The 26,405-nt window shown below is 42.3% G+C and overlaps 4 protein-coding genes across 4 annotated transcripts; 2 read left to right on the top strand and 2 right to left on the bottom strand.

Annotated features, from left to right (window-relative positions):
• Positions 1-729: 729 nt before the first annotated feature.
• hic2 (hypermethylated in cancer 2) lies at positions 730-12,613 on the bottom strand. The gene is made up of 2 exons (XM_079733540.1): positions 12,551-12,613; positions 730-3,538 (listed from the first exon to the last, which is right to left on the bottom strand). The coding sequence occupies exon 2, from the start codon at positions 3,476-3,478 to the stop codon at positions 1,688-1,690; it is 1,791 nt and encodes a 596-aa protein (XP_079589666.1). The 5' UTR covers positions 3,479-3,538; positions 12,551-12,613; the 3' UTR covers positions 730-1,687.
• Positions 12,614-14,363: 1,750 nt separating this feature from the next.
• On the bottom strand, positions 14,364-15,227 carry LOC307079321 (uncharacterized protein; the record flags this gene model as incomplete). Its single annotated transcript, XM_079741579.1, has 1 exon — positions 14,364-15,227. One exon carries the CDS (start codon positions 15,225-15,227, stop codon positions 14,364-14,366), a length of 864 nt encoding a protein of 287 aa, XP_079597705.1.
• A 3,403-nt stretch (positions 15,228-18,630) lies between these two features.
• On the top strand, positions 18,631-19,491 carry LOC307073935 (uncharacterized protein; the record flags this gene model as incomplete). The annotated part of the gene is made up of 1 exon (XM_079733893.1): positions 18,631-19,491. The coding sequence occupies one exon, from the start codon at positions 18,631-18,633 to the stop codon at positions 19,489-19,491; it is 861 nt and encodes a 286-aa protein (XP_079590019.1).
• Positions 19,492-22,847: 3,356 nt separating this feature from the next.
• LOC307073926 (uncharacterized protein) lies at positions 22,848-23,732 on the top strand (the record flags this gene model as incomplete). The annotated part of the gene is made up of 1 exon (XM_079733883.1): positions 22,848-23,732. One exon carries the CDS (start codon positions 22,848-22,850, stop codon positions 23,730-23,732), a length of 885 nt encoding a protein of 294 aa, XP_079590009.1.
• Between the last annotated feature and the right edge of the window lie 2,673 nt (positions 23,733-26,405).

The following is a 26,405-nucleotide window of genomic DNA, read 5'->3' as shown; positions in this document are numbered from 1 at the left end:
TCAAAATTCCATCAAGGGAGGATTTCCTTGTCTGGACTTAAAATATAATTCATAATTTGTTTTTTTCTTTACAGCAAAACAAAAATAAACAAAACAAAACAAATAATCAAAAGTGAAATAATTTAGTATGTTATATCTCTTAAGTACATCTTTCTTAATAACTTTGGTTATGAACTTGTCTAGCACTGTTTGTTAATCAGCTCTGTTCTCCTCAACATTCGTAAGATCTTTGGAACACTGTGCGTCTAAACTAACTAACACCTATTTGCCCCATTTAGGAAACTACAGTACATTTTGAAGTGGGGTACATTGAGCAGGGGACCCCAAAAAGCTATCTGTATGTCTGGACAAGTAGAATCCACAGCTAGAAAAACAACATTTAAATGTGTAAAACCTACAAGCATCAAAAACCTGTGATGAGAGATGGGCAGGTTAAAGCATTAGGTGAAAAGTAACCGTAATCTACATTTTTTACAATTAATTACATCAGAACTTTAAACTAATCAACATTGAGTTTGTAAGAATAATCAAGAGGTAGCGAGGTCACAAGCCTATTAGAAATAGAGCTTTTTTTCTGAGGGAAAGGAGGAAAGCTATACAGACAATCAAATTAATCAAAATCGTACCCACTGAAAACCTTGTTCAGTCTAACCACACCCTGTCAACCCCAACCCACAATGAAACTAAGTCCCACCCCAACCAACCTGAAACCCTCTAACCACAAAAAGAAACACCCCAAGACCTTCCAGTTTAAAACATTAATTGAAACACTACAAGTTCTTTAAAGTCAAACAGTATCTCAAATGGGTTTTCAGAGTTAGTCCTGGAAAGTCTCGCAGGCAAAAAAATAAAAAAAATCTAAATCTGATACCCCTCTCTACAGAGCTGTACAGAGGACATTTATTGTCTGTATTCAAATCTGATTCACTGTTACCCCACAACAGGACCAGCTTCTTTAGGACTTAAAGCAGGGAGATGATCCCAAACGTGGTCAGCACTCCTCTTCCATACAGATCCCCATCGACAAAAAGCAAAGACATAGTGCCATCGTGGTTGTAGCTATAGTTAGTTTTAAAATTATTGCCTGTAATGTTTGCATGGGTTTTTGGTCAAGATAAACTCTAGGACTAGAGACGGGGGTTTTATTTGGAAATTTATCCAGTGAGGGATCAATCTTAACTTGATGTTAAGACTCACAAGATGGGCAACGATGGGGCGCTTGCTAAAGTGTATGAGGCAAGAGGAGAGGGGGGGGGGGGTTCAACATCGGTACCAACATTCACATTTGTCAGACTTAACAACACAGAGAAGATGCCTTGACACTCCAGTGTGGCCCGGTGAATTTAGAGAGGGAGGGTGGTGGTACATCACCCCTCCATATCTCCTGAGAGGTAAACGGACGTTACTCGAGGTGTAGTTGATGAAATCATGATTCGAACATAATAATAATAATAATAAAATAGATCCCATTATCCCCCGAGAACGTCCTCTGGCCAGCAGCTACATAATTTACTTAGCCAGAGGTTGGAGCTCCAACTGGAATCAATACTTAGAAATGGGTGCGAATGCATGTCAATGTGTTTGTGTGTGCGTTTCTTGTCTTGACATGACGGAAAAACAAGTCAAATATAGCAAGGTACTTTCAATATCTTTTTTTCCCCCCAGAGTTCTTTGGCTTGATGCGTTTCTAAGCGGGCGAGGTGTGCATTCTCAGATGGCTGATGAGGTTGCGCTGCTGGGTGAACTTCCCCCCACACAACTGGCATTCGTAGGGCTTCTCCCCGGAGTGGACACGCATGTGCTCCGTCAGACGGTATTGGCGAGTGAAGCGCATTCCGCACTCCTCGCACGCAAACGGCTTGAGCCCCAAGTGGCTGCGCATATGGCGTGTCATGGTTCCCCTCTGGGTGAACATTTTGCCGCAGATGTTGCACGGGAAGGGCCTGGTCAGCCAGTGGCTCTTTTCGTGTTGCCTCAGCGTCGCCGGGTCTTTGTAGCTCTTTCCGCAGATGGTGCACCTGAAGGGGCGAGTCTCAGTGCCGCCAAAGTTGGAGGGACCCACCGGGGCGGAGAGGTCCTCGGCCTCGTCCTCGTCTTCCTCCTTAACAAACGTCGTCCCGCCTTCCTCTTTGACAAACAGCCCGTCCTCGGTGTGAGTTTCGACGTGAGCGTTGAGCTGCTCGGAGCTCGGGAAGCCCTTGCCGCACGGGATGCATACGTACAGGTTGTCTCCGAACGCCGGCTCAAACCCTTCCTGGCGGTATACGTAGTTGGCGCCGTGTTTGCCCTTGCCGCCGCCACCTCCTCCTCCGGTGCCTCCCACGTTCTCACCTTCGCTTTGCCCGCTATCGTCTGTGTGGTCCTGCCCATTCTCGCCACCGTCTTCTTCCTCTTTGCACTGGAAGGACTGGTCAGAGGCGAAGCTGCTGCCACTGCCCGCTCCAGCACCACTGCTAGAGGAACGGCCCTCCTTCGGACCCACAATCACCCCGTTAACTAGGGGCCTCTCATAGTCTTCAGACTTGAGCCCGGACGCATCTTTTTTCGGCCATTCCTTCTTGCGAGACACCTGCCGGGACTTTTTATGGGGTGTTGGGCCGTCTGCCTGGGTTTGAGTTTGTTCAAAACCAGTTTGTTCAGGGGCTTTGGGGTTAGGAGTGAGCTCCATGGGCTCTTGGCCACAGGCATCCAAGCCTGGTAGGGTTGTCGAGGAGTCATCCAGTGAGGCACTGTTGGTTGTGGATACTGAGGCAGATTGAGGGGACTCTTGGGAGTTGCTGTGTGGGCTAAGGGCATCAGTGGTTGTACCCGCAGAGGGAGGGCTCTTTTTGGACAAGTCCAGGCCGTGGTCCGGCTCCCCAGCACTGGCTCCACTGCTGAGGTTGCCATTACTGCCGCCATTGCCCCCATTACCATTCTTTCCCGAGCTGCCAACAAACATCTCATCATCCGAGAGCTTTTCCCGAAGGCCTTCGTCTGGCTGTGGTTGATCAGCATCGGAAGGGGTTGGGGGATAGTGGTTAGAGGGGGTTGAAGAAGAAAGGCGCTGGTTGTTGAGACGTGAGCGGCTGTTTGGGCCTGGAGTGGAGGGTTTACCCAGCAACTGTTTTCCGCCATTGCGCTTGAGCTTCTTTCGGCACAGCGCTGCGAGGTCATTAAGCTGGAGGTAGCTTGCTGCAGTTAAGAGGGCACTGAAGTTCTGCTCGTTGCTCTGCTCCGAGGATGAAAGGAGCTTCCCAGTGTAGATGAAGTCCAGGACCTGTCTGAACACAGAGGGGTTAACCATCTCCGTGTCCAGATTAATGAGGTTGTCGTGGAGCACCAGGGATTTGAAGTAGATACTGCTGGCCGCCAGGATGTTCTTGTGGGCGCGGAAGAGCGCGTTCTCCACCACAATAATAACGTCGCACAAGAAGCCTTTGGCTCTCTGCTGGTTGAGTTGCAGCAGCAATTGTTTGGCATGATTTGGCAGTTCCATTTCCACCTTCCTTCTGTATCTCCCTCTCTTGCTCTCTTCCTACACGAACACCACCTAAAGCTGAAAGAGAAAAATAAATTAAGTATTTGGAAAAATAAATAAAGCAATGTAGTGAAAGAAAAGAAACATGTTGATATTGGGTAACAGGAGAATTGTTTTTATTTTAAAATCTGATACAACATTCTGTGAGAAAAGTGTATCTTCATTAACAATGTAGGCTGAAGCAAGAAAGGGGAAAACTTTCAGTGAATAATACAGATCCGTTCTTCTCTCTCCTCAATCCTTGCAAAACAACCACAATAATGTATCGTGTTCTGAACTGTAGACAGGGCCACGGATTTGGCACAAAAGCCACAAGGGTTGATACAAAGGGGTAAAATAGCAACTTTTCAAGGCAGTCCCACCCGCCTCCATCTCCACAGCGTATCTCTAGTTTCAGTGGGGTGCCCTATTTGCAGGCTCAGCCCAAGATAGCCTCTATTAGGTCATGGTAATGTCAGCCCTGCCCTATTGTCTGGGGGGTGGGGGGGGGGGGGGGGGGGGGGGGGTCAGTGGCACTGCAAGGCTGGGGGGAGGGATTAGGTGACACCTGAGCAGGTAAAACTACACAGGAGCTGAGGCCGAGGGAAGAGGAGAGGGTGTGGCCCCCGAGATAGCGACCGCAGCACCATCTGATCTTACAGGAGCCCTCATTTACAGAATAAGGCCACATAGTTCTAGTCCAGTTACGCAGCATGTACAAATGAAGTGTTAACCTCTCTTTTTGTAGAGAAATAAACAAACTTCTTAAGAAGTAAATGCTGTAATGCTTTTTCTTTTTGGAAAAAGCATTACATTGATTACCCAAGAATAATGTTAGCGTTTTTAAAGAGATTAGATACAGAGGGCTATGCCCTCACTTGCTGCTACATGCTTTCAAATCCTGGCAACCTGTGTCCTGTGCCAACCTAGCGATTGGCTGATAGCAATCTTGCCTAACATGTTTCAGAAAGACGAGAGCACTTGCTAAACCAAGTAAAAAGCGGTGTCCTATTTGCATTTTAAAAACACATATGGCCCATCTTGGTTTAACAAAAAAACATTCAGGTTTTCCAGACAACAAACATTAGCGTTTCAAACATAAGCCTACATTCTTCGAAAAACAAGATACATTTGACAGCTGGCTACAATCACACATTATCTACTATCTTTTCTATTTGGACTGCAAGCCGGAGCAAGATTACGTATATTTTGAATTGATGTATTAAATGACACAAACACAAACACAAACACACACACACACACACACACACACACACACACACACACACTTTTGCAAAAGGTTCCAAGGATGCTGGACATGGCTCTTTGCTAATCTAGAAGGCCGCTTTACACTTTGGTCAATGCTTTATCTTTAATCTTTGAATTACCACAGTTGCTGCATACATAGAAAACCTGACATCTCCACCGCTATCAGTCATTGATCCGAGTCAAACAATTCCAAATTAGGTTTGAGTGATACAATGCTATTGATACAGTGATATCAAAATAGTCTAGTTATATAAAAGCAGGCAACAGTCAGGCGGTTGACTGATACAATCAACTGCAGTGACCATTACCATCAGGCCAGGCCTGGGCTTGCCTCCTCTGCTCTGACACATCTACCCATGGCCTTCCCCTCCCCCTCTCTTCTCTGCTTCTCTCTTTTCACCTTCATTCTCCCTCCTTCACCAGCCTCTTAAAGGTTCATGCAGACACATCCCAGGAATGGCTCAAACTGAAGCCTGCATCTCGCAGCGAATCACAAAGAGCTTTTCTTAAAAAAAAGAAAACACACACACACACACACACACACACACACACACACACACACACACACACACACACACACACACACACACACACACACACACACACACACACACACACACACACACACACACACATCCCAAAGCAGCAGTTAAAACGCAGTATGTGCTAAAGGTTGGCCAACTCTCAGCTTGAGGGCAGTGGGTGAGAATGGCCTCTACTATGATGCCAGCCAGGAAGCAGTATATCAGTCAAGACACACACACACACACACACACACACACTATGGGGGGGAAGGTGGGTGTTTCAAGTGTTTTTCTACAGGCTAACGTAAAAAGGGGGCTGGGCTCGGAATAGAGAGGCCTGCTCAAAAGCCTACTCCCCTCCTCCATACCCAACCTCTTTCTCTCATTCCCCCCCCCCTTCTCTCCCTACACCCACACTCACCCCCTGGCCCCTCCTGTGCTGTTCTGTGCCGGCTGGATTCCAGGGAGCTGCTAATGGATTATGGCTGATCTATATGCAGCTAGGGTGGGACACGTGTAGACCCACCACCACTCTCTACCATTGTGATTGGCCAGGGAGAAGAACTACTGCCAAGGACAGAACGAATGTGCACTACAGCCGTTACACCTGAGGCCAGACAGGGCAACCTCTCGCCAGATAGAGACATTTAGGATACCTATGGCCAACATTAAGCCCGTGACAAATGAAGCTTGCTGTGTTTATCATTCATAGTTTGAGGTGTTTTGATTTGAGGGTGGGCGATATGGGCAAAATAAATATTTGTCATTGTGACTACGATATATTTGCAGCTTTCATAAAAAAACAAAAAGGGCCTGGAAATTTTAACATCCCTCCTGGATGCAGAGCCTCTCTCCAGTCGAGGGCATCTGCGTGTCACCACCTTCATCTGGCCATTTCGCCTATTGTCGTTGTTTGGCATTCACCGAAACCCAGGAAGGCATGGGTGTTTGGATGTGGGGAAGACGCAACGGGAGGCCAGGGAAGCCCTGAAGAGATGGTTAATAATGTGAAGAAGGCTACCCTGGTGTCTCTCTCGTCTGTTCAATCATTATGGTTCCGGAAAATGTATGTTGTTACATGCGGTCAGAACTTTAGAATCCGATCACAGATCATGTCGGAGGTCGTGAAGAAAAACGTTAGTAAAACACGATAACGGAAGATTTGGTCAGGTAAATGTCCTTTTACGTCAGGCACGTAACGAATAAACGTGCAAGAAAATATTTATACAAACAAAATAGTGTCAACTATCCATCATTTACGACGCAAATACGGAGAGATTTCCTATAGGAATGCTTGTGATAAAGCCATCCAACCCTCAGCCTCATATAGCCTAGTGAAGACAAGCTTATGTTATTTAACCAGGTGTCCTATGCATTAAGAGGATTAAATTATAATGGAGTTTTACTTTTTAATCCAAGTGTAAAATTGTGTAGCGAATGGCAGTTTGGGGATGAGGTGGATTATGTTAAGTGGTTGTGCATTTGGTGCGTTCTTTAAGTTGTGGACACATTTGTTTGAGGTTGTAACCTTGTTCGATAATTAAAAGAAAGCCAAACTTTCGGAGAAAGCTGGTTTCCAAAACTAAACTGCTGCGATAAAACTGCAAACCTTTATGGTATCAAAAGCTACAGATACTACAGTGAGACTAAGCATTGGCTTGTAGTGCAGACTTCTATTGAGATGAATTTAAAATATACATCACACTGATAATTATAGGTTATATGAAAGCAGTTTACCACTATGGATACAATATGAGCACTAAAGGCTCTGACCAAGGTGAATTAGCGTCTAAGTCACTCCTCTTCCGTATGCAATGGGGGACATCGAAATGGGCTAGTTTTGACTATTTCAGAAATAAATATGTACAGTAGTCTGTGATGGACAAATCATTATTTGATCCCGTTTGAATTGTGCCATGAATTACAAATGTTTGAAAAATAGAAGATCACTTTGCAAGTAAAGAGAGTCACAGTTTGACGTAAAACTGTTTAAGTATAAGACAATAAAAAATACGTCACGTAAAGTGACGTAACTTTCTGTCGACACCAGCTACCCTCATCTGCTGAAGCTAATGTTAACACCATGCCTGTCAGTCCTCAGGATGTAGTCACATGAGTACTACTGCCGAGTTTTGCTTGTTCTTTTGCTTTCTGGCGGATAAAAAGGACCAGGAGTCGCTGGACAACACACATCAGGTGAGATACAGTGTTGGTTACGTATATTATGTGGGAGGATGGACGTTTCACACAAAACTAAAAAGATATGAAGGGGAACATTTCTTTGTCATATAGTTTACGGGCATGCAACTAGAATTTGGAGGTTTGTAGTCAAATTATGTTATGTGATAACATGCACATAACAAGATAAAAACCATCACATTGAAAAAAATAACAAAACTTCAAGGAAATGATCATCAATCAAACTGCAGTCCAAATCCAGTGATTACAACAGCAGCACGCTTCCTCTGGAGCTCTGCTACCGAGAGGAGGTAGAGAATTTAAAGAGGCTCCTTGTCTAGGGAACCGTCTCCCCTACAAATCCTCAGCAGACGATATATAGCCAGACCTCTACTTGCATCTGGGATCACAGGGTTTCGGTGTCAAGTTCTTATTCCTCTGCACTGCCCGTTCCTCTGCATTGTTTGTTACGAGATGCACTGAAAAAACTAAAATAAATATTGGACCAGGCCCCTTGCAAATCAAGTAGGAAACATGTCTGGATAGGGACTAGGGCCCTGCCCAAATGACACCCAAAAGTCTGAGGTGATCAGACATCTGAGAATCGGCCTCGCAACTGGTGAAGGAACAGAAAAGAATCCACTGCAACACGTGTCAACAGCAGGTCTACCGTAAACATACCTACCAACTTTGGAGAAATGCAATTTCTAAAATGCAGATCCACACTATCTCAGAAGTACCAATCTTGAGATTAAAAGGCAGATTTTGCTGAAATTGTGACCCTTCTGCCTCCCTATAGAGCCAGAGGGGAAGTTATTGTCGGATGGCAAGAGGGGAGAAACACGGCGGGTCAGGAGAGCCATGGTGAATTATTGACACCGGAATGACTGGACATTCTGCCGACCAAATAAGGCCCCGCATACCAACCCAGGTGGCTCTAAGCCTGGGCCGGGGACCAGTGGAGATTTGTCCCAAAGTGCATGGACAGGATCACCTTACCTTGCCCGCAATGTTAACCTTTTGGAAAACAGACCCTGGCTTCATACTGGGGTGGGGAAGTGGGGGTGGCAACGACATTTGAAAGACATATTGACCTACTAACGAATCTACATACATTCTACTTTGCCAGTGGTGCTGCATTTGGCCTTTACAGATTAAACACACTTACAGAAGGAGGTATGGCTATGACGAGACATAGGCCTAGCCATGTTGATCTTTCGTTTAATGATGGCAAGCCTAACATGAGAGCCAACATTGCCCCGAGCACTGCCTTAATGCAAGGCTACCTCAAATAAAAGAGAGGTTACTCAGCTAGGCAAAGTGTTCTGCCTCTTACTTCATTTACTCATCTTATTACTAAGGATATGAGAATGGCAAACAATGGCAAGGTGTTGTACGCATCTCACTAAACCATGAGTAGGTGAAGGTGACTGCAAGAGATGAGCGCAATGAGGGGACTGACAGACCAGAGGTGAGGCAAAGTCCAGTGGCGCAATAACCAGTGAAAAAAATAAATAAACACACCCTTCTGCTATATAGTGGGAAACTCTAGGGAAGACTAGGGAAAAAAAAATGATTGACACATTTCTATTATTTATGACGTTTGACTGTTTAGGAGTATGTAGTCAGCTGCTGCAATGCAAAAGTCACGTTTTATGGGTGGAAAAAGAAATAGGAGAGAAAGAAAATATGAATGCATGTCATATTCAAAAGCAGACAGGAACATAGAGCCAGTCCATCATGTACGCATCGTGTATGAGCAGAGACATACACTCACACGGAATGGGGGAAGGGGTAGGGGGATGGTACACAGCCAGTTTGAAATACAAACACCTAGCGACCAGCTCGGAGCTCATTTCAACCTAGCTTACGGCTGTAGGTTGACAATGATGTTCTGTTTTACATAAGGTTGCTGCAATGTTTAGAGATCCTATTCCCTTCTCTTTTAATTAGGAGGACAATGCATGTCATTAACCACAGCTACAGTATTACCATGGTTACTGTGAAGCCAGAATGCAAAAAGATGTTTCCAACATAAACTTGCTGGAAAAATGTCTGTGTTTAAAGCTTTCTTTAAGTAATAACTTATTGAGTAATTTCTTGAATTTCTCGTGAGTTATTCCTGTGAAAAGACATATCTCTTAGGAAATAACCGACCACTCTTCAAGGCTGCCTTGAAAAAGATATCCTTGTGTGAGGTTATATTCAGTTGTACAGTATTGCTGAATATAAATGCTAGTGAACAGGTGCGGTGACCCCCATGTAGAAAGGTTGGGGGGTAACTACGTTTTACAGTGGCCCCTGCCCCGACCGGGTTGGAGCCCATTCCTATTAGGGCCCATACTCAATTGGGCAGGGAAGCCATGTTAAAACGCAAACAGTAGTCAGCCCAGGGTGCAGCGGAATGATAAGAACCCGGCCCATTTCTTCACGGGAGGGGGTCTTTTGTGACGCTGAACTCCATGTGTTCCAGCACTGTGCAGCTAGCCTGGGAGGGGTCTCACACACACACCCACACACTTCAATAACAAACTGCATACCTACTACTTCAAGCAAGCAAGGCATTTACATTAATAAACTGACTGACAAAGAAACGACTTTACAAGTGCACATCTGATGTTTTCTAAAATAAACATTCAAAATATATAGATTCTACCTTAACAGAAGCTGCGATGGAAACATCCAGTAGTGGAGTAGCTTGCTGACCAGTGCAATGCAGTGCAATGCCTAATGTTCCGAGTTAAGGACAGAGGGCATGTTGGGTTTAGATTCTAGATACAGCCTTCACTTTTATAGACCTGCTAGCCCCCCCCTCCCCGCACCGCAGCCCAACACACACACCTGCCCTCCACCTTTAAACACAGCACACCCTCCTGGCTATCACCGCTGCATTCCTAGAACCTCTCTTCCTCAGAGAACAACAGCAACACTGCCCGAGGTGCTTAGGCCCCTGAAAAGGCCCAACTGCCAAGGAACAAACTGGGCAGGACAGACAGGCTGTGTGGATACCTCAGGCTAGCAAAATCCATAAGTCCCGGTCCAACATGTCAGCAGAACATATAGACTAAGTACCCTTCTTACTGCAAGCACTGCCCCCACCCTCGACTGTAAGCCTCCATCACAATGTATACAGGGGTACTGAATGAGCCTGTGCATGTGTGTGTGCTACAGAGAATAGAAGGGGAAAAGGGTATAGGCAAGACTAACTGGGACCCACACACACACACTACTCCACCATCACCCATTCAAACCTACATGGACACATGAGATTTGCTACATTTTGTCATTACTGGACTGTAGTGACTGCAAGTTGTTGAACCAGGTGGGCTGCAGCTTGATGTGACAGTGTCACCTACACTAACACAAATCCCAAAGTAATAGTAAAAGACATATACACCTACTACTTAACGTAGGCTAAAAATAAGTTACACGTTTCTCATTTGAGGCAATGTCTTTTAAGAATTGTGGCTCTATCTAAACATTACTGGAATTAAAGAATATTGAATGAACACTCTAATTCCATAAAGTTATCTAGACCTACAAATACAAATAGTCTAACGTCAGAACTGGGTGAGGTCTACTCAAATGACACAAAAACACATTGATTATGCACTTCTTTAAGGGGCCATTTTCTAAGAAGTTGTGTGTGGTTAGCCAACTTAAATACACATCCATCAGGCTTGGGGGACTAAACATCAAGGATGTCCTAATTTTTCTGACTCAATGCTATTGATACTACAGTGCTCAAAATAGTACTATATGGTATGACTTATTTGTACTGTATACTGTTGACTGTAGCCCTTAACTATTCTCTGTGAATTCACAAACATGGAACAAATTTCAGTTTTAACCATTGAATGTAGCTTCAATTGTTTGGTTCTGGATAAATTACACACCAAACCCTGTGCAATAAGTACAAAGAACACAGTAGCCTTCTGGCTGCTTAAACGTAACCTACATAACCTATACAGTCAAATGAAAGCAAATTTGGCCTACTGGCCTTCTTGTCACTCATTATCTCAGTTCCCCTTTGGTACTTAAACAACAGAATCACGTCAAAAACCAGCTGCATTTACACATCAGCCTATCTTGCAATGTTAGAAGATTACCTACATTAACACCAACGTTTATGTCAAATCTGCATTCGAATAAAATGAGGCAGGCCAACGCACTTGTCGTTTGATAGTAGCCTACCACATTACAAAAACAAACACGTCATTTTTCTTGCAAAACAAACTGAACTCATCCAACACCCAGCACAGGTATAGCCTCATGTAGCCTACCATTCACCTCCAATATAGAAGAGACACTCTTGAATCACAGGAAGGAGTCTCAATTAAGATTGGAGCAATGTAGAAGGGACACATTTCTCAATTAGTCCTGGCTAAAGACAAAGTATGGAGATAGCCTACATAAAAACATGATGTTTGGTTTCAATTATAGCATCTATTAATCACTCACCGATAGAACGGAAACGTCGATTGTAACGTTGATTATTATCAGTAGTCCGATTGTTACTTTAGTAGATTAATTAAATGCAATGCGGCACAATAAACTGTTAATTGTTATACTGTAGAATTACAATTTAAGTTAATCGTATCTAGCTTTAAGCAAAGGCGTTGGTATCTTAAAAAAGTAAAAACTGTTATTTAGGGAAAATATGTCGTTTTATCGGCAACGCCAGAAGGTGAAGGTTTATTCCTTTCGCTTGCGCTCTGCCACCCTGTAGTTTACAAATGCAATCATTGGCAAATACACGTCGTAACGTTCCTTAACTTGTTGTATCACAAAAACATAAACAAATCCCCCCTGTTCGTGCCAATGTAAATGCTTTTCAAACGATTGAGCACGAGAGACACATGCAGAAAAGGGTTTTTTTTCGCAGCTTTGCCAGGCAGGCTGGTAGAGCCAGGAGAGGCACCAGAACACAAGCACTGGAGACCCTTTTTCTTGGCACACGATGAAAAAGACAACGAAGTAGCGCAAATGATTGGGATCTTCAGTGACAAAGAAATCGACTCCAACGAAATATATTACAAACAATGAATAATGCGATGCAAAACGATTTTGATATACATACCTTAATACATCGGTAGGATCTTTCTCAATTTACCATCCTCTTGCTCATCTCACAGCCTTCGGGACGCCATGTTGCAAGCTTATGACGTTAGGCTTCCTCACCCCTGACCCAAATTTGAATAGAAGCCAACCCGGAGTTGAGCAGGGAAAACATCGCTCCCTGTGCAGGTCTATTCGTGGGGGTTTGGCCAATTTCTTAGCGCAATCTCTTTCATCACACATATCAGGTGAAGAATGGAGTATATTACATACAGAATCGCTGCAATACAAGTTATAGGTTGAGTATTTATTCATGAATGGGGGGGATGTGGGAATAGCTTGTCTTCGTTTACAATCGCTCACAAATTTAATCCCCGTGGTATAAATGGATATAGGCTATTTGGTGGATTAATATGTCTCGACATTTCATGAAATGTTCCATAATTAATCTACTAAATTTCGGGTGAACCTTATTTATCGATCAATACTATTATGCCAAAACATGCTACAATAGCATAAAACCATTGCATTTCGAAAATAGGTAGGCCTAGGCTATATTGCCTCCCCTCCTTGCAAAACATTCACCTTCCACCGTCTACATTTAGGCAATAACAACATAGTGACGCGTGCACTGTTGGTAAAGGCCTTGTCAATCAAGGCATGTTTATTTTATTCCAAATCAAGTTTTAATGTCGACCTGGTAACCAACTAACATCCAAGATACATATTTAGTAGAAGCCAGTAATAATGCATCCAAGGGTAGCCAACAGTGTGCTGCAGATGTTGGAAGCGGAAGTGTTGGCTCCTCCTCACGAAGACCACCGAGCATCCAGAGATAACATCCCGGGCCCCTTTATCAATGACTTGTTTTTATTTTATCATCACGCATTAGCCAAGTTGCACGTCATCTGGTGAACAATTTAGATATAATGCGGAACGTTAATCAGAGGCTCCAGTTGTGGACCGTGTTTGGTCACACATTGGGATTAGCTAAACCAGCCTATATATCAGATATATGGTATTATTATTTATTTTGAATCACCATTACCTGACCGCTCGGGCTATAGGCCTACATTATTGTCACCTTTAAAACATCATGGGAAATGGTCCATAGCCTCTTGCTGCAGGGGCATTCCATGAATAGCCCACGGTCAGTGTACGGTATGGCGGCGTGCCAAAGGGTTCTCCTGACACGCTGTGGTTTGAGGGAGAAATGCACCCCCGGGACTGACGACATAGAAAGGGAAAAAACAGAAAAATAAACGCTTCTTTTGGACCATAGCCTATCTGCTCCTCCTCAGAGAAACTACATGAGCGTTATTCACATTTTGCTGAACGGTTAGTCAGGCAATTCAGGTGACATAAAGGAAACAATAACTCTTTGTAATTTGTAACTCTGTGTGAATTAACACATCATCGCCTTTAGTCTACAACATGTTGGAATGGGGTGAGTTAAATGGGAACAGGCTTGAAAGGCCAATGGGCCTATCGAGATAAATGGATTCTGATTCTGAATGTTTATTTGTTCGATATCCACTTCACCATCCGTCCCTTTAACTCTTTTTAGGCTTTATCCTGTAGACCGCGGAGATTTTGTTTAAAGGGCCCTGGACCTCTTATTCCGGGATTTATGCTTTAAAGATAAATAACAAAAATATTAGTGATGGATACAGAATGCAAAAGTTTTCGTCCAACTAGTTTATCGAAATGTGTGTATTAACCAATGTAAATGTCCCTTGGCTGTATTGTCTATGCACTTCTATCGCATGCTGGACAAACATGTGGTAAAACAAGGCAGTGCAGGTCTATAATCCTAATGCAAACAGTCTTCACTCTCACCTCCGACAGCACGATCGCCAGACGTGGGTGAAAAGACTTTCTCTGAGCGCAGTGCAACCTCTGGTATACAGAACAGGGGTGATCACAGCGTTAAGGCGGGGCAGAATACGAATGGGGTCAGTGCCTTCGTTCTTAAACGAATAACACGTAGAGCCGATGAAAGTACACACGATAATGTGAAGGAATATGGGCAACCAGGCCCCTAGAAAAAACACAGCAACGATAATAATGAGATAAACCGAGGAGCGTTTGCTATCCCTGTCTGCGGAGGGCGGCTCCTTCATCAACTGAAACGTGGCAATGTAGTACAGTCGGATATTCAGACCAATCATAATTATGACAGTGAATATATTCCCCAAAAACGAACCGATGCCAGTGACTCGTTTGGCTGTCCCCACTGGAACTAGGTTGTTGACAGCGACAATGACGAAGGCATATACCCAGTAAACAAGAATGACAAGAAGGGTCCTGTTTCTGGTCATTCGTTGGGAATATTTGAAAGGAGAAGCCACCGCATGGTAACGGTCTGCCTGAGCAGCGATTATGGCCATGTATGACAGCCCGAGGAATGTAGGGGCGATGTAGAAGGTTCTATTGGGAGAGGTGTAGTGGTCCCTCACGTCGAGAACACCAGCATAATAATAAGACACCCCAGAGCAGATGTCACTCAGGCAGGTGCTCAACATGAACATGAAACGGTTCTCGTTGCGCAGCGATTTGTTCATCAAAATGGACAGTAGCACCGAAAAGTTGAGAAAAATGATGGTCGTCGCCAGAAGAATGCTGAAGAGGAACACCAACACATTGCCAAAACTTGTGAGTGGCAATACGGGCGATAGAGGAACACTGTGGTTGTTCATCGATGCAGTTACGCAGAGACGTTGTGCGTATTTGCTTGACGATGTCTGCAATACCTCGCCAAACACTGGCTTGCTGGGTTTTATGTGTTTTGGTTCAGCAAGTCGAGCAGGGTTGGCAAGGAAACAACGACGATAACATCCAATGGATTCCCTAGTTATCTAAGAGGCCACGTGATGTGTCGTGCAAGAGGGCCGAAAAATAGTTCCCCGTCGTTAAAGGCTTCCAAACATGTGTGACATGTTTGATTTAAGTCTGATCTGAAACAACCATTCAATCCAAAAATAACTTGGTGATTGGCAAGGTAAGCTAGAAATCATTTCATATAAAATATGTAGTGGAAGTAAATTACATTGACCAATCTGCTCTGCGTGCGTAAAGCTTTGTGCTCATTGGTTGAATGAAAAGGGGGAGGAGGCGGGGCTGCGAATCTAATGTCGCTAACGTGGGTGTAAAAGATACTTTATCTTCGTGGTATAAAATACATGTTCATAAACATTACCAGACTATAGGCTGTCGCTGTCACCCATGACAGCGAAAACTCATATTTGTGAAAAATGATGATTGTCGCCAGAAGAACGCTGAAAAGGAACACCGAGAAACATACGATAGCCTACGTATTTGCGTGTTAATGTCTGCAATACATCGCCAAACACTGGCTTACTGGGGTTTATGTGTTTTGGTTCAGCAAGTCAAGCAGGCTAGGCAAGGAAACACCAATTGGGGTAACATCATCCAATGGATTTCCAAGTTATTGAAGAAAAACAGGCCACGTGAAGTGGCATACATGCAAGAGGGCCACGAAATACCGAGTTCCCCGTTCTTAATAGCTTCGAAAATGCATAGAAACCAAATGACATGAGAAAAATGCCGTTGACTGTGAATGGCTTGAGTCCCTTTGACGATTGACAGCACGAATTTAGGCGTATCTTTGAAATGGATTTCAAAGATAGACGTCCGGCTGTAGCCTATACAAACTTTAATGTCCGGAGAGTGGGTTCATTCTTACCAATCAATCACACTTTTACGTAGATTATTTTTTGACCAGAAAATGAATGGAATTAAATGAAAAGCCCTTCATAAGCCATATCAATGCCCGGCCTAAATGTTTGTATGATCCGAATGTGGTAGGCCTCACAAGTCCTTAAATTGAAAGACTAATCTCACATTTTAACGTATTAGTTTAAAGGTCCCGTGGCATGAAAATCTCCCTTTATGAGATTTTCTAACATTAATATGAGTTTCCCTAGCCTGCCTATCGTCCCCCAGTGGCTAAAACTTGCGTTTGGGGTAAAACTCTCTCCTCCTCATTTGCATTAAAGCTACAGACACCGAAACGGCGCGTTTGTTTGGAGCCAGTATCCTGCCATAATTCAAACCTGAAAAAAAAAAGTTTCAAAGGCTTGTAAATCTGGGTTTGAAAACTCAACACCTTGTAAAAAAGGTTTTGTAACACTGAAAAAAGATATTATAGCCTGAAAAAAAATGAAAACATCTGCAAACATGATTTTGTGTTCTATTTTATCTTCTTCATCATTTTCACCAACACATTTTCAAAGTTTAAAAAATGTCACCAGCGCATTTGCAGAGTTTCAAATCTGGTACTGTTCTAACAGTGTATTTCATTGTTTTCCGGTTTTGAAACCTTGTAAATGGGATTCTGCAAACAGGTGTTCATACATTGAGAAATACGTTTGAAAGGTTGAATATTTATTTTTAAAAACTTGTAAAGGTGTAAATTTACACCATTGCAATGTATTTTTTCAGAACTGACTTTTCAGCACTGACTTTTCAGAGATTTGACCACACAGGCGCAAGCTTTGAGTCACGTGATTATTGGCAGTGTTCTGTCACGCATTCGTTTTGAAACTCCTGACATTCAAAGGTCTGAAATCGTGGATCTGCAAAAAGGAAAAAAAAAACGTTCCTGGGGGCGGGACCATTTGGCTCTAAACCTATTGGTTGCTCTCTGCTGACGTACTTTCCAATCACATGTGGCGTTGACCGGGCTGTGCGTGATTGACAGTGCTTTGCCGATGACAAGAATAACAAGCGACCTGCGCGGTTGATTTTGTTTGCCATTTTCTGGAACCATGGCTGGGTAAGGAACCTACGGAACCAGTAAAGGGACATGGGATACAAAAAAAAATTTACGTTTCTCGTCAGCATGAAAAAGTATCTGGTGCGCACGCGAAAGTATCTCGTGAGCACGAGAAAGTATGTTGTGCGCACGAGAGAGTATGTCGAGCGCACGAGAAAGTGGCTCGTAAGCACGAGAAAGTATCGTTCGCATATCATTGGCAATCATTGGCAGACCTTTTTTACAAGGTGTTGAGTTTTCAAACCCAGATTTACAAGCCTTTGAACCTTTTTTTTCAGGTTTGAATTATTGCAGGATACTGGCTCCATAGCTTTCCATATGGCATAATATTTAAAGATTAACCAGTTCAGAAATGTGTAAAGAGCCCTTGTGCATCATGTCGAAATCAGAGCTATTAATGCCACCTAGTGGTCCAATTCCGTACATGTTCAAAAAGTTTGCTTTTGCGTCGTTTAGATGACTGGCCTCACCTCACCGTGATTTCAAGCCTGTAGACAAGCATGTAGAACTACATCTAGGATCAAAACAGCGAATTAATATATATTAATATGTGCGGCACGCAACAATACTCATAGATGTCATACAATTATGTGCAATACCAACGGAATTAAGTTTATGGCTGCCCGGTTAAAGCTGCCAAAACACATAGCCTACTTGTATGGGGTCAGAACAGTCTCATTAATAATGAATGCACAGAGAAGGATTCACAAATGTATTTTGTGATTTATATTTAAATTACCCTCTTCTCACAAATACATTTCAATGCACACACAAATGGATATCGGTATGTATAAATGTAAAATAAATCCATAAACAAAAATAAGTTTCACAAACACATTTCTGATCCACACACAAATGTGTCTTGTTTGAAATAAATGTAATATAAATCCATAAATATATTAATTTAAAAAATATTTGCAATTTTCATCAAAATGTATTTGGATGTTGTTACATTTATGTACAAACTGTTAAACTTGAATTTACAAGACGCTTTTCATTTGTAAACTTGTTTGCATTTGTGTTTGAACTGGTCTGTATTTATATGTGGATTTTTGAGACTCTCCTGGCGTGGCTGGATTCACAAATGCATTTCAACAAGGAACTATCTGTAGCCAATCAGATGCCTCCCTCGTTTTCAGCCAAACTCTCGATTCCGTCGAGAGGCGTCGATGGGCGTCGACAGGTGCGCACTGATTGGAGATTACCCCAAGGGACGGTGATTTCTCCTATATCTAAGTGTTCTATGTGATCTATAAATTGGGCAAAGGTTTGGACTGTGGCTCCAGCTCTGGCCGAGAGCCACGATGCTCTCAAATACCTCTGTTCCTTTGTCCGTAGACTTTGACAGTCCCGAAGATTTTTTCGTCTTCACTTTCCATATACTGTTTGCAACAAGCTCGGTCCTTGTTGCCGGTTCGGTTGTCATTGCAATATTCAGCACAAAAGTGCTCCGAGCACAGAATCGCTTCGTTTTCATGTTAAATACGAGCATCGGCGACACCTTCACGGGGCTGTCTGTTTACTACCTAGGCCTCTTTGATGTCCAAGAGGGTTACCCTTCAAGAAACGGAACATATTATATTTTGCCCTCGTTTCTAGGGGTCAACATGTTAACTTTCCTCTTTGCTCAGTTTGACCGTTACTTTGCCGTGTGCCATCCTTTCTTTTACAAACGATATATCACTCGATCTTTTGTAATTGCAATTTGTTGTCTTTGCTGGATTTACACTTATACTATTGTGGCGGCACAGAACCTGGTACCCATCTCAAAAGCGGCTGAAATAAATGCTTTTGGTGTAATGACTCTTCAGATCATAGTCCTCACGAAAGTTGCGATGACTATTAAGTTATATGTTATAGCCAAGCACCAGTTGGCGCGGGAAGCGCCAAGCGCTGACAGAGATATCAAGCGGGAGTCGTTACGCATCATTGTTTTTGTTGTAATATGTTTCCTGTCATTGTGGAGCCCGTCTTTTGTCAATATTATTGTACGACAGCTTACTAGAAAGGGACTACGGTTTAGAAACGAAGCTACAAACTTGTTTGCAATTATGGCACGTCTGAATGCATTGGTGACTCCTGCGCTGTACATCTGGGGCAGCCCAGCATTGCGAGAGGCAGTGTGGAGAACTGTGTGGCGAAGAGTTTGTCCGAAACGGAGGTAAGGGCCCATACCTGCAAATCCTCAAGATTTTGAGGATAATGGAAGATAGATGTCACATTTTGTATTTTTATGATGGGATTGCCAAAGCGGTGCTCATATATTTCCGTTTAACTTGCGTGTTCATAGGGCACAGTCTAAAACGACGGTTCAGACCATTCATGCAAATGCGTAAATGTACGGCCGATAGATTTTATAGGAGTACTGAATAATTTTGTAAAACCTGTTTACATTCTAAACGTGACAAAATCATCAATGAATTAGTCAAGGCAGTGAACTTATTCCAAAAAGACTCCAAAGAATAGTAAATGGATGAAAACATCGGGACGAAATGTCGTCCTAAGCTTCACCATGTAGTTTATATTGTTGTCCATTCATGTTGTTTGGACATTGCTTACTCGTTTATCTTGCTTTTGCTTTGTTTTGTTTCCCTCTCTAACAACAGAATTGGGATGAAACGCAATGGAATGAATCACAATGGGATAACGCACACAAACAGAGCTATGCATTTAAATGTATGAATATACATCGACACACTCTGGTCTTGGTCAATGAATTGTGGAATTACTTCCACAAGCTTTTTCCCATGTGTGGAAATACAAAATTGAATAAAGCTAGCCCTATGCAAATTAATATATTAACTTTGTATATGCAGTTGTTATTAAGAGCAAATATTGGATAAAACACATATGACTATTCATGTTGAAATGATTTCATTTGGCAAAATAAACGAATATAAGTTAATCAGTCTGAGATACGAAGGATCGATGCTTCAAATAATGTCTGAAACCATGGGCTAATAATTGAAAAGTTTCAGTAGGCTACTTATATTTTAAATATGTGACATTTTGATTTAAGTCTGATCTGAAACAGACATTCATTCCAAAAATAAGATAAGCTAGAAATTATTTCAGATAAAATATGTAGTGGAAGGCAATTACATTGAGAACGCGTATGGTCAATTGACCCATCTGATCTGCGTGCGTATCTGAGAATCGTGTCTGAACCAGCCATTAGGTTCAAAATAAGGGCCCTTTGGTCTCATTGGTTGACTGCAAAGGGGGAGGAGGCGGGGCTGAGAATCTAACCACGCTATGGGTGTAAAATATTATTCATCTTCGTTGTAGACAATGTTCTTAAACATTCCAAGACATTCCAATACCTCTGTTCCTTTGTCCGTAGACTTTGACAGTCCCGAAGATTTTTTCGTCTTCACTTTCCATATACTGTTTGCAACAAGCTCGGTCCTTGTTGCCGGCGAAAGATAATCGAAAGATAATCGAAAGATAATATTTAACACCGCAACCTCTGTTATGCTCACCGTGAGTGGATGAATGGAGTCTAATAATAATTGTATTACCCGTGTCTGTTCGATGTGCAAGAGAGAGCTATGCTTAACTCGAACTATTTCATTTTGCCCTCACCTTTTGGGTCGGATTAAATCATCGTTGACATCAATGATTATATTATTATAAATCGATGGATGATATGCTGTTGTGTTGACCTCCCATTCAGTCGAATTTTTGTCAATATACCTGTGAGTGTTATTCTTTAACAAATAGTTGTGCGTACATAAGTGATTTTGACAATTAATATGTAAAGTGTAATTTACACAAACCTAGATGAAGATTTACAACTATTGCACTTGCTAATTTATAGTTATGTGATTTGGCAGGCTGAGCCCATAGGTACTCAAAACCAGACACAGTGAAAGAGAACGAAGCTTTGTGCCGGCTGCTGCGCGGCGCAACATTGTATCTAGTAGATACAATGTTACGCCGCGCAGCAGCCGGCACAAATAGGTTAAGTACGTTTATTTGACACAATGAATTCATTTATGTTTTTCATATTACTCTTCCAAAGGAAATGCAGTCAAATCTCTATCTTATTTATGTCTAATGCACCAATACTGTCAACATTTTTTGAGCTGAACATTTTCCTAGAACTATGAACATACACCTTTCCGCATATCAGACCTCTATTTCATAACAAAAAAGTTATGAGCGAAGTGCACATTCACTTTTTTAATAAGATAAGGGCCATGGTTCAGGCTCCTTTCGACCCCAAAGTTGAAAAACATGTCCACAGGCGAACTGATTCATAGCAACGGCTTGCGTTTCCAATGTGTTTATATGGAACATTTGATGATGGTTTGAAAGCCTTTCCTATATAGGGCAAGTCATACTAGGCTCCCATAAATGGTGGGTTGTTTAAATCCCCCACCAATCCCATCACTTCCTGTTAGGCCAGAGCCTCCGAGTCCAAACATAGGCTATACGTTTAGAGTTGAATACCCGTATTCATATAGAAGTAGTCAATATGAGTAAAACGAACCAGACCCTTCAATTTGAGACCATGAAGGGAGCCCTGGCTATCACCCATGGTCCGCTGTAACATGGCCTTTACATATAAACACACTACGGCAGGGGTCGACCACCTTTTCTTTGTAAGGGCCATTTTTGAATAGCGATGGGGTGCATTATTTTTTTGTAATATGCTTTTTAGCTACCTTAGCAATTAAATAGCCTGTAAAGGCATATACAATTTGAGTTTATCCAATGAATATAAGCAATTGCAACAAAACATAGGCTACAAAACAAGCCTTTTTTATTTTAGTGAATGTTATATGAGGGCGGAAAGCAGTAAAAATCAACTTACAGGTTCTTAAATTGAAGAAGGCCTGGCTCTTCATCTTCATGTTTTTGCAAATGAAATGAATATCATTGCATCATAGAAAATATTAGCCTCTCCCAGTTTTTAAAAATTAAACATCCTCTTTAAAATAACAACACTGATAAACATTTCAAATAATCAAGCACCCTACTTTTCTCATCCAGTTGATTTAACCATTGCGAATTAATCTGGAAATTAACAACCGTTTTTGCATTACAACAGTTCAATGGTCCACATTTCCATGATTGAACATGCATTTTAACATAAGGTGCCAGAGTACATGAAGCATAAAAATAAAGCTTGTTTATCAAAAAACTCTAATCCTAGAAACGCCACTGACAAAATTGCATCTTAATAGGCTTCACTAACTAACGTGTTATTGAATACATTTGTCTTATCCGACAAATTGTCCTCGTTATCCTCGTATATTTTGACCAAAGTTATGTTGGCTTCGACCATGAAAAGGATCCTCTGAAATCCAAATTGTATTATGCATTCCAACAGAAGTTACAAAAAATACACACTGAGTAAATACACAATGAAGGGCATATTGCTCGGTATATTGTTATGGACTAACTGTTTCAAGCTTTCAAGAGGTGGAAAACGACGTAGAACAGAACATGAGCTCTCCAGAGAAAATGCAGTATAAAAACAATCGGTTTTACATCGGCAGCACGCACCAAAACGATGCTGCAAGGCTTCAACATCACAGACGCATGGGGTGTGCCTCTTGCAGTCGATTTTGACAGTCCTCTGGATTACCTCATCTTTATTTTCCAGCTGTTGCTTGGCACAGCAGCTGTCCTCTTATCTGGCACCGTAACAATCGGAATATTGGCAACAAAAACACTTCGCATTCAAAATAGGTTTATTTTCATGGTGAACACTAGCATTTGTGATACGCTGGTTGGCTTTTCGGTGTACTACCTCGGTTTGTTTGATGTATACGAAGGATATCCTCCGAGAAATGGCACATATAACGTCTTACCCTCATTTCTTGGGGTCAACATCCTTACATTTTTGTTCGCACAGTTTGACAGATATTTTGCAGTTTGCTATCCATTTATTTACAGCCGCTTCGTAACGAAACACATTGTTGTGGGAATTAATGTGTATTGTTGGTTGTATAACTTTGCCCATCTACTCGCTCGAAATATGATTCCCATCTCGAAAGCGACGGATCTGTTTGTTTTTAGCATCCTCTCGCTGCAACTGGTGATACTCACCAAAGTAATCATGACTATAAAACTGTTCTTTGTTGCCAAATACCAGCTTGAGCGAGACCCCCCGAGCGCAGAGAGAGATAGCAAGAAAGAATCCTTAAAAATTATATTTTTTGTGGTTGTCATTTTTTTGCTATTGTGGATACCCTCATTCGTCAACATCGTATTGAGATTTATGTTCGGAATGGGGTTGAATTTCGTAAACGAGGCCCTTAATCCCTTTGCCACATTGGCGCGCCTCAGCGCCGTGTGCACGTCAGCCGTGTACGTGTGGGGCAGTCCGGCGCTGCGTGAGGCCATGAGGAGGACTGTGTGGGGCAGAGTGTGTCCGAGGTGCAACAGGAGGTGAAGGCAAACCAATAGACCATATAATTGGGCACTGGTAGAATTGTTTTGTTTCACGTCCTTTTTAGTTATTTAGGTCCAAAGGCCCGTGGATTCCACTCATATCACATAGGCAGCCGCCGCCCTAGTTTTGATGGCCTATGGCCCCGAGGTCGTGATGGTCACGAGGAGATTCAATCTTTTAAATTGAGCAGAAATGCTTTTTAATGTACAGTTAGTAATTCAACTCATCAAGGGGCTTTATTTAAAGCTACAAAAAGAATACAAAAAAAAAAAAATTCAACGCAACTCCAACGTCCCCCAGCTGGTGGGGGGCTAATGACGTGAACGTTTGCGTTTCAGGCGTCCACACGAATCCTAACACGAAACCGCATAGGTCCGGATAGATTTGAAACCACCTCCGAGGGTGGTTTCAGAAATCTGCGGTTTCGGGCACCGGATTCGACGGCTCCGTCTGGACTGTCGGCCGAAACGCACTCACCAAAAAATGGGCTCCGTGTGGACGGGGCCTATGTCTCCGCCTCCGTCAAGAAAAAGAAGAAGCGCTGGGCCAATTTGGATGCAGACGATGGCTCAACTTGCAGCGCATCAAACTAACGAACAAACTGCAGGCCTGCTTGTTGGTCTTTTCTGTTTCTGGGGAATCAACATCATAATGTATTGCAAACAAAGTAGCATCCTAATGATTGGGAGAAAAAAAATAATGTCTTCTTTGTGTATATCTCATGTTCTACCCATTAGCATTTAACTGTTTAGTAGTCTTCATGTATAACCTAGCCTTCACCGACCGAAGGGCCCAATATTGAGAAGGGATTTCCGTTTAAGGTGCGATTATTGGTCGAGTAGAATATTTTCCTAAAGCAAAAAATGAAATTTCAAATTTGTGTAATACGATTAAGCAGGCTACTTCAGTCCAATAGCCCACTATTAAATGGGGAGCAACCATTTTCTCGTTTAGGATACAATGCATGCTTTGAAACTGGAAACTAATTGGTCTGTGGAGAAATATATAGAAGCTTTCTGTGTCTTCCAATCGCAAGATGGACAGGGTCAAGATGCCAATTTGGCCTTGTTGATAAAAAAAAATCAGTACAATATATTCTCATCTCCTATGATTGTAGATTACTTCACAACTTCCAAAATATGTTTAAGGATTAACTTTGCGTGTTTAAATTATTGCAATCAGTTGATGACTTTTCCAAATATGAAAAACTACATAAGCTTTCTGCTTTTATGCCATACATTGCCCCACATATTGTAGCTGCAAAAATTAGCACGCCTCTACTTTTTTTACTTGACTTTGTGGTGAAATATATTTTGTAATGCGTTGTAACCCAAATACCCCAAATTGGATCGCGAGATACTTGAAGATTCACATCTCTACTTGATAGTAAATCCAAATAAAAAAACATACTTCATAGTTTTTACTGTAATAGGGGTTTCATAGTAAAATTCTCATTCTCATTTACCTTCTTGGCCTTTCAAACTGTTGTCACATGTCATGTTATTAAAATGTGTAGTCCTGTTATTGAAATGTGTAGGCAATGGAGTAAAGAAAGAAAAAGTTCAGAAAAACCAATTGGCTTAAAAAGCAAAGTTGTAGAATCCAAACAGGCAGGTCTTCGTGTCTATATGAAAATATTAAAGTGGAAATTTAATACAAAAACTCAGTGATCAACTTGGTAAAAACTGCAGAAATGACACAAACATTTTAACTTCGGTTGATTTTTCGGGGTTAGGAAAGGTCTTTTAACCTTGACCTTTTTTTTTATATAGGCCTATGCTTCTTGCATACTGTTAGCAGACGATGAACAAACTCAGCTTACGTTTTTATTGGTTTAATTTGACACATTTCATCACAGACGTGTTGTGAGACTGTTAGTGTATATTAATATAACTGTGTTTATATCCTTAATTATGGTCCTATAGTATCTGTGTTCATTAGATTAGATGAGGCACGTATAAAACGTTGTGTCCTGGTCGATGCATTAGCGATCCCTACTGTTTGGTCGGGGCGCCTGCACCCCCTCCCCCGACATGCCATCTGGGCCCGAAAAACCTACAAAAAATGTCGATGTTTGTGAATTATTTGGAGAAACGTTCCACTCTGCGACTAGGCCTACTGAAAGATCGCGTTGTCGACATCGTCCATCATTTCCAACTCCATTCTTGAGTCGTAGGTTGCTTATCAGAGTGTAGCCTATCGCCCGGAGGAGGAAGTTTGACTGGATACCCGTTATCCGGCTACACACAAATATTGCCCGTTGTCCCCAGAGATAAATCGTCGTCAGACGACAGCCGATGGTTTCCCGAGAATGATAAAGAAGACACTTGTATGTATATCTTCTTAACCGTCACGTCCAAGGCTGGAATAAATAGCAGTGTCCCTAGCATCAGCAACCATAGCAGTGTTCCTAGCATGTGTGTGTGTTTGTGTGTGTGTGTGTGTGTGTGTGTGTGTGTGTGTGTGTGTGTGTGTGTGTGTGTGTGCGCGTGTGTGTCTTGAAAGATTATTTAATATTCCAACACACTCATGAATAGGCAAAAAACAACACACTGAATAGATGAAACAGTTTTTCTTCTCTGAAGTGCAGTTTGTTTAATCATAGCAGCAGTAAAGTACTGTGATTATACTATTACTTATTCCTATACAATTATATTATTATAATTTATTATA

Source organism: Pollachius pollachius (assembly GCF_949987615.1).
Source record: "Pollachius pollachius genome assembly, chromosome: 1".
Classification (NCBI taxonomy): Eukaryota; Metazoa; Chordata; class Actinopteri; order Gadiformes; family Gadidae; genus Pollachius; species Pollachius pollachius.
Note: the sequence above shows the minus strand (reverse complement) of the source record. Positions and strands in the feature narration are given on the sequence as shown.

What these genes read in the sequence shown, in the direction of transcription:
- hic2 (XM_079733540.1), bottom strand. Translation starts at nt 3,478, where the DNA reads ATGGAACTGCCAAATCATGCCAAACAATTGCTGCTGCAACTCAACCAG.